A 13,230-nucleotide genomic window follows, 5' to 3' on the forward strand; every position below is an offset into this window, starting at 1 on the left:
CTCAATATCATGGAACATTGTATTTTCATTTCTGTTGGGGAAGATTATTTTCTCTTTGAAGACAGATAGAACGTGTCCCTGCTCAACTGGAAATGCCATATTTATAGCAGTTTCATTAAACATTATCTCCATTTTAGAAACTTCTTTTAATGCGTTCTCTACTGAAATATCAGTTCACTTGAAAGTGGGTGGGAATTACTTAGAGCTTTCATGATTAATACTGATTAGGTGGGTATCTTGTGCAATTAACATTGAGTGTTTTTTCTGCTATATCTTTGTTATTTATTTAACAGCACAGAAAACAGTGAAATTTTCACAAAAGTGATTTTTTTTTAATTTCACAGTAGTAAAATATATGTCTTGTATCTTTGCTGTTTCCCCACATATATTTTGATAATCTCTGCCTGTCTTAATAATACGGCAGTTTATTATTTAGAACACTTTACTGTTCCTTTGACTAGGCAAATTTCCTAAGAGATACTAATTCAGACCAAGGTTAGCAGCAACCATCTTTCGACTTGCTCTGTAAAGAGGTACGATGGGGACTTTGAATCAGTGTTTCTTGAGCTAGGAGGCTCATCATATTAACATCATGTGTTCAGTAAAAACGAATGGAGCCTTTAATGATTTAACACATACTGAAATTTCTCGTTTATAATACTTTACATTAAATAATACAGTTCTTTCATACATTAATAATCTCTTTTTTTTTTGTGCCAGCCATTACACTCATGGTATGTTTCTGATTTCTTCATAGTTCAAAAGAAGGAGGAGCAGTTAAGCTATGGGATCAAGAGCTGAAACGATGCCGTGCCTTCAGACTAGAGACAGGACAAATGACGGACTGTGTTCGCTCTGTTTGCAGAGGCAAGGTAAAAAAAGCCTCATGTCTTTAAAATCACACTTAGAATTTGTGGATTGGCATTAAATGTGTGGTAAATTGTTTCCCCTTTTTCCTATAATTAGTATTTGAAATTAAAGGTTGAGATAGAAGGTTTCTACAAGTGATTTTACAGCAGGAAAAAAAAAATCTACTTCGGGAGATTTTAGTCTTTCTTAGGATAATATTCTGTGTATGTTTTTATTAAAGACTATTTCTTTTCTGTTTTCTTTTTACACTTCAAATATCTGACTTACAAACAGTGACTCAGCTGGCATCGTGATCTGTGTACAGCTTTGTACTTGAATAAATCATAGATGAGTTTAAGAACTAAATTATCTTTGATTAAATAATCATTTGATCTCAGCAAACCTTCCTGTCAGAACTACAGCTTTGGATTATATCTTTATTACTGTTTATCACGAGTAGTTAATGTGTTACATCAGAGATAATTCTTTCGCTGTTGTTCAAGGGGAAAATTCTTGTTGGGACAAGAAATGCCGAAATAATTGAGGTTGGAGAGAAAAATGCTGCATGTAACATTCTAATTAATGGTCATATGGATGGACCAATCTGGGGCCTAGCAACGCATCCTTCCAGAGATTTTTTCCTTTCTGCTGCAGAAGATGGCACAGTAAGACTCTGGGATATTGGTGAAAAGGTAGGTGTTGGAGGACAGTTGTTGTTTAGGAAAAAAAAAATAAGAAAAAAAAAAAATCCTAGACTTGTGGTGGTGTTGAGGACTTGAAATTTGTTTTCTTAATGTGTTTTGAGAATAATCCGTCTGATAGTGCCAATCTGTTGGCATAAGGTACTTTCAAAGTATGAACAAATAAAAATATTTACTCTTTTGTGGTTTTGTTTCTTCACAGAAGATGCTGAACAAAGTCAGCTTAGGACATGCAGCTCGTACTGTTTGTTACAGCCCAGAAGGTGATATGGTAGCTATTGGCATGAAAAATGGAGAATTTATTATCTTGCTTGTAACCTCTCTAAAAATATGGGGGAAGAAAAGGGACAGAAGATCAGCGATTCAAGATATAAGGTCAGAAAATACAATGCATTTTTTTCTATTGTAGTATTCTAGAAATCTGTAATATTTTGATTTTTAAAAATACCAGTTTGTGTTCTGAGGAGCATTGCAATGATATTTCAGAGTCCTGGAATCAGTAGGTGAATTGTGGAGTTTGCGTGATTACTCTGATACCAGGAATAAAAAGGAAGGAGGAGGTACATGAAGACATGAGAATACAATCACTCAAAAACTGGGCAGTACCATAGGGGGCTCAGATGATATTGTCAAGAATTAGTTAAAATGAAGAGTGAACGGGAAAGTAAATGGACAATAGGAAGAGACAGTCCTAATCAGGGGGCAGATGAGAAGGTGTGAAAAGGAGCAGGGTGAGTTGATGTGTAGGAGGTAAAATGAGATCAGAAGTTTACAGATCAAGACTGGATTATGAGAGACATTGGAAACGCCTGTCTATCAGTTTGCTCTTTGTTGTGTTTTGTTAGAAAGGAGTTAGCAGAAGTAAAATTTTGCTTCCATTTCCTGAGAGGAGAACAAGACTGTTCCTTCTGTGAGATAAATTGATTGTGATCAGCTAAGGGAAGCTTCTGGAGTGCAAAGAGGGGTGTGTGGGAGAAATATAAGCAAACAAGGACCTTGCTGCAGGGAGGCAGGAGAGCCCTGCTAGGAGTTAGAGGGTTGCTGGAATCAGAAACCTGTCCCAGTGTATGTCTCAGAGATAATGATAATAAAGAAATTTCCCTAGTAACACAAAAGGGGCTGTGAGGGATTTGTTCAGCTCAGGAAGCTGCTGAGTTTCAAGACTAGAAAGAAAAAGTGGAAGGAGGAAACCACTGTGCAAAAAATACTTTGGGCAGATGGAAGGTTTGATTTTACACCTTTTTGTTCGGTACATTTCATCTAGAAGGTCTGGCTTTTCGTCATTTACAGCATTTCATTTTTCTGGTTTTTAGCCTTATAAGTATAGCATTAAGGAGTCAGATATCAGGGCATGTCACAAACTTGTTAGACCATGGAAATGGTAATGAGATCAGATAACGAACAGAGTTATTCAGAAGTGTTCCCATTTCGCTTATATGTGACAATTGTACCAAGATTTTTGCCACATTCTGCTGCATGTATGTTCCCTGAAAAAAATTATTTCAGAAGCTATTTTGCTTAGCAGTCAGAATACTCTGCCTTTAATTCTGGACAGCAGATACTTGCAATGCAAATTAATCTATGCTTCTCAACTATCAGAATCTGTTGTAAGCGCCAGCCTGTGCTCATAAAACCCTTTTCTCTCTTCAGGTTTAGCCCAGATTCTCGTTACTTAGCAGTTGGTTCCAGTGAGAATGCAGTGGATTTTTATGATCTGACCTTGGGTCCCACACTGAACCGAGTCAGCTATTGCAAAGATATCCCAAGTTTTGTTATGCAGATGGACTTCTCTGCAGATAGCTCCTATCTCCAGGTATCAGTCATTAATTATTCAATTTACTGAATGTAAAACATACTCATGGCAGATATTCTGCAAGTATTCTCCTTTGACAACTGCTGGATTTTGTAATGAAATGTTCAGTAGGTTGCTGTCACTAGGCTGTTGTAGTGATAAGTGGATGATGAAAATAGTTATCCTAGATATTAAATACAAGAAATAGGCACAGAAATGAGAAACAGATTTCAAAATCACTGTAACATGTCTCACAGCCTTTTTACCTCTACGAGGCTGATGGGCTGTCTTAAAAAAAAGTCTATTATCCTGTAAGCCCCAGGGACATGGGAATTCTTCATATCCCTGGCCAAAATGGTAGCTTTACACTGTTTTGGTGCTAGCCTTGGTGGAGCAGTGCCAGAATCATGGTGTTACAACTTCCAGCCACAGGGCTTAAGACATTTCTTAAAAACAAAATAAAATAGACGTGCTTTGCTTTCTATATTTTGTTCACATCTGGGAGGAGGAATAAGCTTCTCTCACTATCAAATCAACATTTACAGGCTAAGAGGAATACCTTTATATCAGTCTTAAAGATGGGAGTTTATTTTGCCTTATTTATTTACACACACACATACTAATGCACACTATATATATAGATAGATATATAGAATTAATATGCAGAATGTGAGATGTTTCAATTATTTTTTTATCAGACATTTTAAAATTCAAGATTTCTTATGCTTTCTCACTGTTGCTTTAGGTTTGTATAGATTTTTGAGAATTTTCAGTTCATTGAGCAAGTTTATTAGTAGCTAAGTCACAGAGTAAAAGATAGCTATCAAGAAAATGTTTTTAAAGCCCTTTAGATTTATATTTTCATCTTTTCAAACAAGTTTGTGTATTCTAAATTGTCTGTGGTCAACTCAAAGGTCTCTACTGGGTCTTACAAAAGGCAAGTCTATGAAGTGCCTTCAGGAAAACAGCTTGTGGACCAGGCTGTGATTGACAGAATAACGTGGGCGACTTGGACAAGGTAAATGATTCACATATTTACACCTGTTAAAACACTTGTAACTTCTAGGAGAAGCACCTACTGTTTAAAAGCATATTGCATCCCTTCATTCATCCAGATAATTTCTTTTAATGCACCCATCTGCTCTGGCAGCAGATCAGTTAAGTATAGTACAGCAAAAGACAGTACATAGAACATGAGTTTGGCTGGTGAGGACATCCGATAACAACTGATCTCTCCAACAGAAGTCTATTTGCTGTTTATCTCTGTCTTCCTTTGCTAGATCTCTAGCAGATTCAGCAGTTCTTCATGGCACTGTACAAAAACCTGGAATTTTTGCTTCAAAATGGCAGCATAGGGATAAGAGTACAAGTAATATTAAAACATATCAAAACATTAAAAGACAATACAAGACTGTGATGATTCAGATTTTATTTACAGTATTACACTAATGGTATCTGTGCATTAAACTTGCTATTAACATTTGCATGTTAAAAGATACACAAAATACTTTTAAGTACCCCAAAGTTGTTATATTTCATTAAAAACAGACTTAGAAATTACCATATCTTACTTTTATTTCGGTCTGACGTAAATCATTCCTTTCGAGTGTGGTGTACTGTGCTCTGATTCAGGAGGAAAGAGTTGCAGAAGAATTCCCAAATCATTCACCTCCTAAAAAATGATAAAGTGCTTTTTTTCTGTGCATTCCTGGAAGTATGCATATACATTGTAAGCAGAGCTGAATAAAAAACAACTTTTCACAACAGTTTGTGAAGGAAATTTTCTATAAATGTCTATAAATGTCTGGGAATTATTAGATAAAATAATAATAATTATTAATAATTATTAAATATTTTCTTAAATAATTATGTTTTCTGTTTAGAACAAATCTCTCTCTCTCTGATTATAATGGAGAAGGATGATTTTTAATCTTCCTTTATTCGATTTTTTTGCAAATACCTCACTTGATAATATTAGTACTGTTGATTTCACCTCTGCTTCTTAGTGTTGTTATGGGCCACATTATTTTGGGAAGCATATTACTGAATCATTTTTCAGAAGCAGCTATGGAACCATACAAAAATTAATTACAGAGTAAAACCTGTCTGAGATGTGTATGTGTAAGAATCAAACGTAAAAAGTACAATTCTATAAAACCAGTTACAATGTGAGAGCTGCTTACTGTTTCTTTACTCTATTCTTTTTGCTGTAGCTTTTAAAAGAATCTCTTCCTCTTCTGTTGCAGTGTGCTAGGGGATGAAGTAATTGGAATCTGGTCCAGGCATGCTGAAAAAGCTGATGTGAACTGTGCCTGTGTCTCTCACTCGGGAATCAATCTTGTAACAGGCGATGATTTTGGCATGGTTAAACTGTTTGACTTTCCATGTCCTGAAAAATTTGTAAGAACTCACTTTTGCATTATTACAAGTACTGTTGATATTATGGTCTTGTGTTGTTTCTCTAGAAGACCTGTGATGGAAATACTTCCTTCTCTAAATTTATAGCTTTTTAATGCACCTGTGTAACTTTAGCTCTGTAGTCTCACAAGCATGCTTCACCTCAAAGTGTTCCTACCATTTTGTGCAGTAGCTCTTGCTATAAGCTCTTGTAGGTGTTAATATTTTCTGCCAGCCTGCATTAGCATAGTGCCTTCATAGTGAAAATCTCAAAGTCCTTAGCTTTATTTATCCACATCTCCAGTCTCCATTTGACAGATAGCAGCCTTCCAGTATCTGAAGGGGGCCTATAAGGATGCTGGGGAGGGACTCTTCCTTAGGGACTGTATTGGTAGGACAAGGGGTAATGGCTTCAAACTTAAACAGGGGAAGTTTAGATTGGATATAAGGAAGAAGTTCTTTACAGTGAGGGTGGTGAAGCACTGGAATGGGTTGCCCAGGGAGGTTGTGGATGCTCCATCCCTGGTGGTGTTCAAGGCCAGGTTGGACAGAGCCTTGGGCAATATGGTTTAGTGTGAGGTGTCCCTGCCCATGGCAGGGGGTTGGAACTAGATGACCTTAAGGTACTTTCCAACCCTAACTATTCTATGATTCTATGATTCTATGAGGAAGACAGCTGGTAATTTCAGTCCCATCTGTGTATTTCCATGGATGAAGAGTTTACAGATTTTTCACTAACACTAGCACTGATCAGTTTCAGGATTTGAGACTGCACAGTGTAAACTCCTTACACACTTAGGATCAAAGTAATTTTTTCAGTGTTAGGAATTTTGCACAATATTTAGAGTTTGTGCAAGATATATTTCTTGTGACAAGACCTATTTCATTTCATTGTGTTAGCTTGAGCATTGTTCCAAATTCATGGGTGCTGTCTCAGTTAGTGACATTTAATCTGTGTTGCAGCTCAATAGTGGTTCTCCTTCAGGAGATCTTTGATGTTTGAAAGCCTATATAATATTCTGAATGATATGCAATAAAAGCGTAGATAAAACCATGCATGCCTTGTTTGATTTAGAAGGACACAGAGTATTTAGACTTTCTCATTTTATTGTTGTGTTGTGTCTTTTTCCCAGGCAAAACACAAACGATTTTTAGGTCACTCTGCCCACTTAACCAATATTCGATTTACAAGTGGAGATAGATACGTGGTCAGTGCTGGAGGGGATGACTGCAGGTACGTATCCTTCCTGTTATTGTCAAAAAGTACGCAGCAGTGGACACAGGCAGTCCAAAACAGTATAAAGTTCAAGTTCAGAGTCTTCATCTTTTTATTGTGTACTTGCTTTTCTGTTTACATATAAAGAAATGGGTATTTGCAACACAATAAATAGCCCAGATGTTAATCTGAACAAGTTAAGATTTAATAAATGAAAATATGTTTAAATCTGTACTCAGAGCATTATAGAGGTTAATTTTTTCTTTTGACTCTTAGCTATTTCTTTTACCAATAATGTAGTATTTTATATCTCATATTTAATGTCTCTTTGGAAACACAGCTTGTTTGTTTGGAAATGTGTGCATATGCCTCATTGAGAGAGACATGGAGACTTGCAAAGAGGACACTGCATGAAGTACCAGGCATGAAATACCCAGGATTGTGATGTGACATTCTGCTGTGCCCTGCATGAGTAAGAAATGGTGCTGATCCAAGACAGAGAGCAATCTGTCTCTGAAAGACAAGTGTCTAGAGTTTGTCAGAAGGATGGACCATAACAAATACATTGAGGCCGCTAGAGTTGCTTCAGTATTGAATAATCCGGGTTTGTATTTCACTCACTGCCAGATGCTGAAAATGAAATATGTGGATAAAAGGAAACAGTGAATTGTTAATCAATGTACAGTTTCATAGTAAAATCCTGGGGTTTTGATCAAGAGATGTGATTTCTGACCTAGTGCTGTACATTGATCTATTTTCAGCATGAATGTTTCTCCTTTAAGTTTTGGGGTCTGAATAACATTAAAAAAAAAGAGTATTCCATATTTTATTACAGAAAGAAACCATATATTAACTCTTAAATATATAGTATTTTAATAAATGTTTAATTATTATAATGGAAATTATATTTCTATGACTGGTCAAAAGGAAACATCATCTGGTGAAGCAGAAAATAATAGAGCTGATTCCTTAGGACTTTAATGTTTCTGTATTTAGAGGCCTGGGTCACACTCATGTCTGGTGAAAGCTGTTGGATATGCATGATCTTCATGGCTAATTTAGTGTTTTTGTTGCACTTAAACATTAAATTAGTTCTGTGAGCAAAAATAGATTTGCTCACTTTGCGAGTGCCTTGCCCACAACCTAAAAGTCTAACTCCAATTTTTGCCTTGTGAATAAAAGTATTCTCAGTGGAAGAGAGATTATTGCTGTGTTACTTGACTGGGCTGTTAGCCGCTGTGCTGGAAATGTGGATGAGGGTGAGGATTTTATAGTTCATAGATAAAGCTTGGGATGTCACCAGTTGCAAAAATAGAATTTCATAGCAATATGAATTGATTTTATTTTCTCAGCATCATGGGGGGTGGGGAGGGGATTCAGAGAGAATATAAACTTTCCAAATATTGTATTTTGTACATTTGAACTTTGTAACAGAGTTAGGACTAGCTGGGAGACGTCTCTACTCGGATTTCTCTTCTGATTGTAAAAATTGTCAGTCGTACGCTTCTTTAAATGGACCTGCTGTCACCTTTAGTGTAAGTGCATTTATGCTATCCTGCAACATAACTGAGACTTAGTTGAGAAAAAGATTTCAATGATAATGAAAACCTGAACAAAGCTGTGTTTTGGATACAAGTGATCTCAGCTGTCTGTCTAAATCATGTCAGAGAGATGTACTACAGGCTGAACCTGTTTTTTAATCAGTGCAGTTCATTTTCATGTAGTGTAGAAGGGAAGAGCAGTCACTAATTCTCAGCACTACTCTCATCATGACGTTCTGCTGTGAACGTAAAGCTCTTCTTCCTTTTGTAAGCCAGCATTGCTTTAACAATGGCATTTATGTAGGTCAGTCAGTAGGCTTTGATGTTACCCACCTCTTGCATTCTCTTATGCCAGATGAAAGTAAAAAAGAAATAAACCTCATCTCTTCTTGTAAGCATTTTGTGTGCATGGTGGTTATAAAGGGGATGGGAGGGCTTGCGTATAGAAGAGAAGGGGGAGAAAAGTTAATGAGCCAGCCTTCCGTGCTCTCCTAGGTCTAAAAATCCTTTTTTTTTGCTATTCAAAGCTGGTTACCCAATGGTCTTAGGTAGTATATTCTATATATCAAGCTATAACAAATACTTATTTTAAAGAAGTGAGGAACTAAACCATTATCAGGTTTCTCAGCGTGATGGTTCTTAGCAAAGTCTTGACAGTCATGCAGCTGCGTGAGCTACAGGAGCAAAAACTGTGGATTTGGTCAGGAGTGGACAGGGAGATCTTGCCAGTTATGTTTTTGACTTTAGCAGAATTGTATTTGAGAATTGAGATTAGACCTCTCCTGTCTTGTAATCTTGCTGCCTGCCTGTTTCATATGGAAAGTATTATCTGGTATTTAAATCTTACCTATGCCAGAGAAATCAGTTGCAGTATGCTATTCGGTAGCTGTGATTCTATTACACACATCTCTGCAGGACTTCTTATCTTGCAGTAAGATTTGTCCTGCCTTTATTTTAAAGTTGCCTTTCATTGGTTCAAGTTGGATGGCTGTTGAGAGCTCCCTCCGTCATGGTCTGTCCTACTCAGACTGCAAGATCAAAGTCCAAATTTTTCTGCCTCTTTTGAGTTTTTCCCTCAAAATCCTAAGCCCAGTGTCTCCCAGCCTCATGATCTTCCGTAGACCTTCACCCCATGAAAGAGGTACATGAACTGTCAAGGTTTGTTCCTTGATGCCTGTCACAGGTCATGTCCTCTTCTCCTTCCCTTCACCCCCTTCATTAATGCTGTGCCTCTCCACCAATAATTTGTCCATTGGTGCTTGTGCCCTGAGGAACCTCAAATGCCACCACCCAGCGGTGAAGTACCTGTGAGCAGCTGATGGGTGCATTGCCTCGGCAGTGCAAGGTTGATAGCTGCAGTGCTGGAGCGTGAGCCTCCAGATCTGCCTGCCTCTTCACTCGCTTCCAAACCTCACCACTGCGGTGAAGGGCTGGGGTGGGCGCTGGAAGCTGAGGAGCTGTTTAACAACAAAACTACCAGCCTTGTTCCTCCTGTTGCAGCCAGTACAAGTAACTGGTGTTTTTCCTGGCAAACTGCTTGGGTTTCTCAGGTAAAATGGGGTCAGCAGCTGGAAATGGCCATGTACATTGAGAGGAGGAAGTAGAGCCTCAGTTGCAGCCTACTTCCTGGGGACAGTTTGGAGCATACTCTCTAGGCCAAGTGGCGATTCCCTGCTGAACAGCTGGCTGTGAGCATGGTTACAGGTGGCAGCTTTGTGGACTTTTTGGTCTTTCTGTCTGCGATGGTGCTTGTTACTGTGCCTCGTTTGCTGTTTACATTAAATGCTACTGTAGTAACTTTCTTTCATGCCATCCCTGCACGAAGCATGTGTATACAGGAACAGACTGCCTGCTGTGGTGGGCCTGGGAGCTCCTGTCAGAGGATAACATAACCCTGTAGGCTAGGTCAGGGGAGAAGCTGGGATGTGGAGGGACAAGTGATGGCCTTTCCTTAGGAAGCATCAGAGAGAAGAAATGTGGGCAGGAGGGCTCACCCTGAAGCTGGAAAAAGCCTTTTCTGTGATAATACAGCACCAAGGAAGGGGAGGAAAGAGCTCTTTGTGTAATTTAACCATTCGTGGATAACTTTGTTCTCTAGGTTAATTGTCTTCCTGACATCTGTGGGATCTTTAGTCAGCAATATTTTTTGTGTAAAAGAAAGAAACTAGAGAACTGATTTAATAAAAGCAAAATGACATTTCACTTGAAAAAATGAATTGCCCCGGAAAGCTACTGAAGTATGCTTAGAAAAAAGAGAATGAGAGAGAAAATCCAGTTCCTAGGGGCAAACAAAAATTACAAATAAACACATTGAGAACTGAAAGTTGCCGTAAGTGCAGGAACTGAGGAGCACAGTTGAGATAAGGTCAGGGAGAACAAATTGGCCAAATGTATTCAATCATTTAGACTTGAAATTTTAGTGTGGTGTTTTTTTTTATTCTTAAGGAGGCAGTCATAGCGTATGACTTTCTGATTATGATAGAGAAGGCAAGAGATGGTGTGAAACTAAAGATAAAGCATTTCAGAAAGTTAAGGCTACTTTATCACCTTTTGACAGCACGCATTCAGAGTAACTTCTGACTTTGCTCAGTATCAGGGTTTCAGTATTAGCAAGATTCATTTCAGCATAACTCTGAACTTCATACAAGTCTGGTTGATGCTGACCTGGAATCTTAGCATCAGAAAGCAGGCACATTGCAAAGTTATGTCCTGGTTCTGGAAACTAGATCAAAAAAAGAACTTCAATACCAAGAGCAGGGCTTGGATAGCATTCAGGAATGATTTAGTTTAAAACCATGATCCACTTCTCTTGGCTGCTGCCTAAACCCTGCTATTGCACTTGGAGGTTTGCCAAGGCAAATGGTGCCCTCCTTCAACCAGTCCTGAGTGTCCAGCTGTGCAGCACCTCCCCTGCTCCCTCTGGGTTGCACCCCAAGTGCTCAAATCTCCCCTTGCACACAGATTTCACTCTAAGGGACTACGCATCTGAGTCCCTTACTGGACTTGCAGTGCAAGGTGCAGCAGCGTCACAAGCCAAGGGTCTTGGTTTCAAATACAATTCTTGCATGGGCAAGGTGATGTTTCCGTATTTCATTATTAGTGTCACAGATGTGACAAGCCTTAATCTTCAAAGATTGTTCCTTCTAAAAAAAATAAATTCTATCAGCATAAACTATATAGACAAACACTGACTTATTAGTGTTTTGGACAGAACCAGCCCGTAGACTCTACAGAAAGGGAAGTAAGATTGCAAGTCACAAATAAATTGCCACATCAGTGATTTTAACATCACTAGCTGTACTGCATTTGCCCACTCCTTTGTTCTCATGGTTTTCTTACGCTTCCTTGCAATCTGCTCTGTTTTCTGAAGTTCATAGCACTGTTCGATTTTTGGCTCATGTGGGTATAGAGCTGTGAGCTTGCCAAAGCCTGCTGGGCACTCTTCATACCAGTCACTGCAGTATGTTTTCTGTGGTGGTCTCCAGCTTCTACTCTTCAATTAACTTTGACTTCAGACTTAAACTCTGCATTATTTCATTTCAGAATAAAAAGAATAGTTTTAGGTGTATAATATCCATAAAAGCCACAATAGGTTTCCTTGCCAAAATAATTCATAAGTAATTCAGAAGTAGTGGGTAGTTTGTTGGGGGTTTTCTCCTGTCTGCTTGGTGCTAGAACAGTTAACCACTCACCATCCCCTTCTCAGATTACCAGCAGCCACCAGTCATCACCTTGATCTGTTTTTTTGTTAACTGTTAAACCAGAGATCCAACCAATTCACTCGTTCTTTGGGAAAAGAGAGAAAAAGGAAAAAGAAAGAAGGCATGGGATGTGTAATTTTCCCTCCTTGTGTAAAACAAAACAGTGTAAGGTCTGAGCACAGTGACAAGAGGCAATTCCCATCATTTCCACTTATTTATGAAATTATGGAATATAGGATGGAGCTAATGGTAACAGGAAACCACTAACTATAAACTTGGAGGAAAGGAGAAAGAAAGGAAAACAGAGGAAGTCAGAGGAAGGCAGGCTCACAAATAGGCAAAGACAGGACCAAAGAGCTGCCCCAGCGGTGCTGGGTGTAGAGTCCCAGGGCTGGAGAGCAGTGGAACGCTCACGGTGAGAGGCTGGTTTTGGGAAGGTGCAGCTGCTCCCATTCGTTGCTCTCTCCACTCCCATCCCTCTGGGACCGCTATTTAGTAGTTGCTCAAGTCCAGCAGCTAACATGGGTTAACTGCTGCTGCAGCAGGTGCATGTCGGTAGCAAAGAAAATACTGCAAAGGCAGAAATGCCATGTAGTACTGAGAGCTCTGGCAAAAGAGTTTAATACTCATCTTTCCCACATAAAACAAACATGGGTGGTGTTACGTGGCCTCTTCTGATTTATCCACATTTTAGCTTCCTGTGCAACTGGGCTTGAATGCGTTCTTTAAACAAAAAATATTAAACCAAAGAAATACTGTACTTTTGAAACCTCCTGGTAAACAAGTGGTATCAGTTACTGCCTCTTTCATTCCTTTCCTATCTAAATGTTATTCACGCATTGCAGGCTGCTGTGCACAGCATTCACGATGAGAGGCACGAAAGCTGCAGCCTGAACTCGCAGTGTGCTGGAGAAAGGTGTCTGCAGGGGGCAGTTTGAATAGCAAAGGAGATGAACTTTTCTTTGGTGGTTCCTTGCCTTGGGCTTCCAAGTACAGGTATAGTAGGTCAGGGAGGGTGTGAGTGATGTGGGCC

General features: G+C 38.8%; 1 protein-coding gene across 4 annotated transcripts in view; it reads left to right on the forward strand.

The window, feature by feature from the left end:
- EML5 (EMAP like 5) overlaps positions 1 to 7,751 on the forward strand; it is a 102,589-nt gene extending 94,838 nt beyond the window's left edge. For all 4 annotated transcript variants that reach the window (XM_030482932.1, XM_030482933.1, XM_030482934.1 and 1 more), the window contains 8 exons: positions 758 to 872; positions 1,353 to 1,541; positions 1,753 to 1,925; positions 3,201 to 3,363; positions 4,257 to 4,360; positions 5,589 to 5,742; positions 6,873 to 6,973; positions 7,296 to 7,751. In XM_030482932.1, the coding sequence (XP_030338792.1) occupies positions 758 to 872; positions 1,353 to 1,541; positions 1,753 to 1,925; positions 3,201 to 3,363; positions 4,257 to 4,360; positions 5,589 to 5,742; positions 6,873 to 6,973; positions 7,296 to 7,332 (1,036 nt within the window). In that variant the 3' untranslated portion in view covers positions 7,333 to 7,751. The remainder of the gene's footprint in view (positions 1 to 757; positions 873 to 1,352; positions 1,542 to 1,752; positions 1,926 to 3,200; positions 3,364 to 4,256; positions 4,361 to 5,588; positions 5,743 to 6,872; positions 6,974 to 7,295) is intronic.
- The last annotated feature ends 5,479 nt before the right edge of the window (positions 7,752 to 13,230 follow it).

This window comes from Strigops habroptila, chromosome 4 (assembly GCF_004027225.2).
Source record: "Strigops habroptila isolate Jane chromosome 4, bStrHab1.2.pri, whole genome shotgun sequence".
NCBI lineage: Eukaryota > Metazoa > Chordata > Aves > Psittaciformes > Psittacidae > Strigops > Strigops habroptila.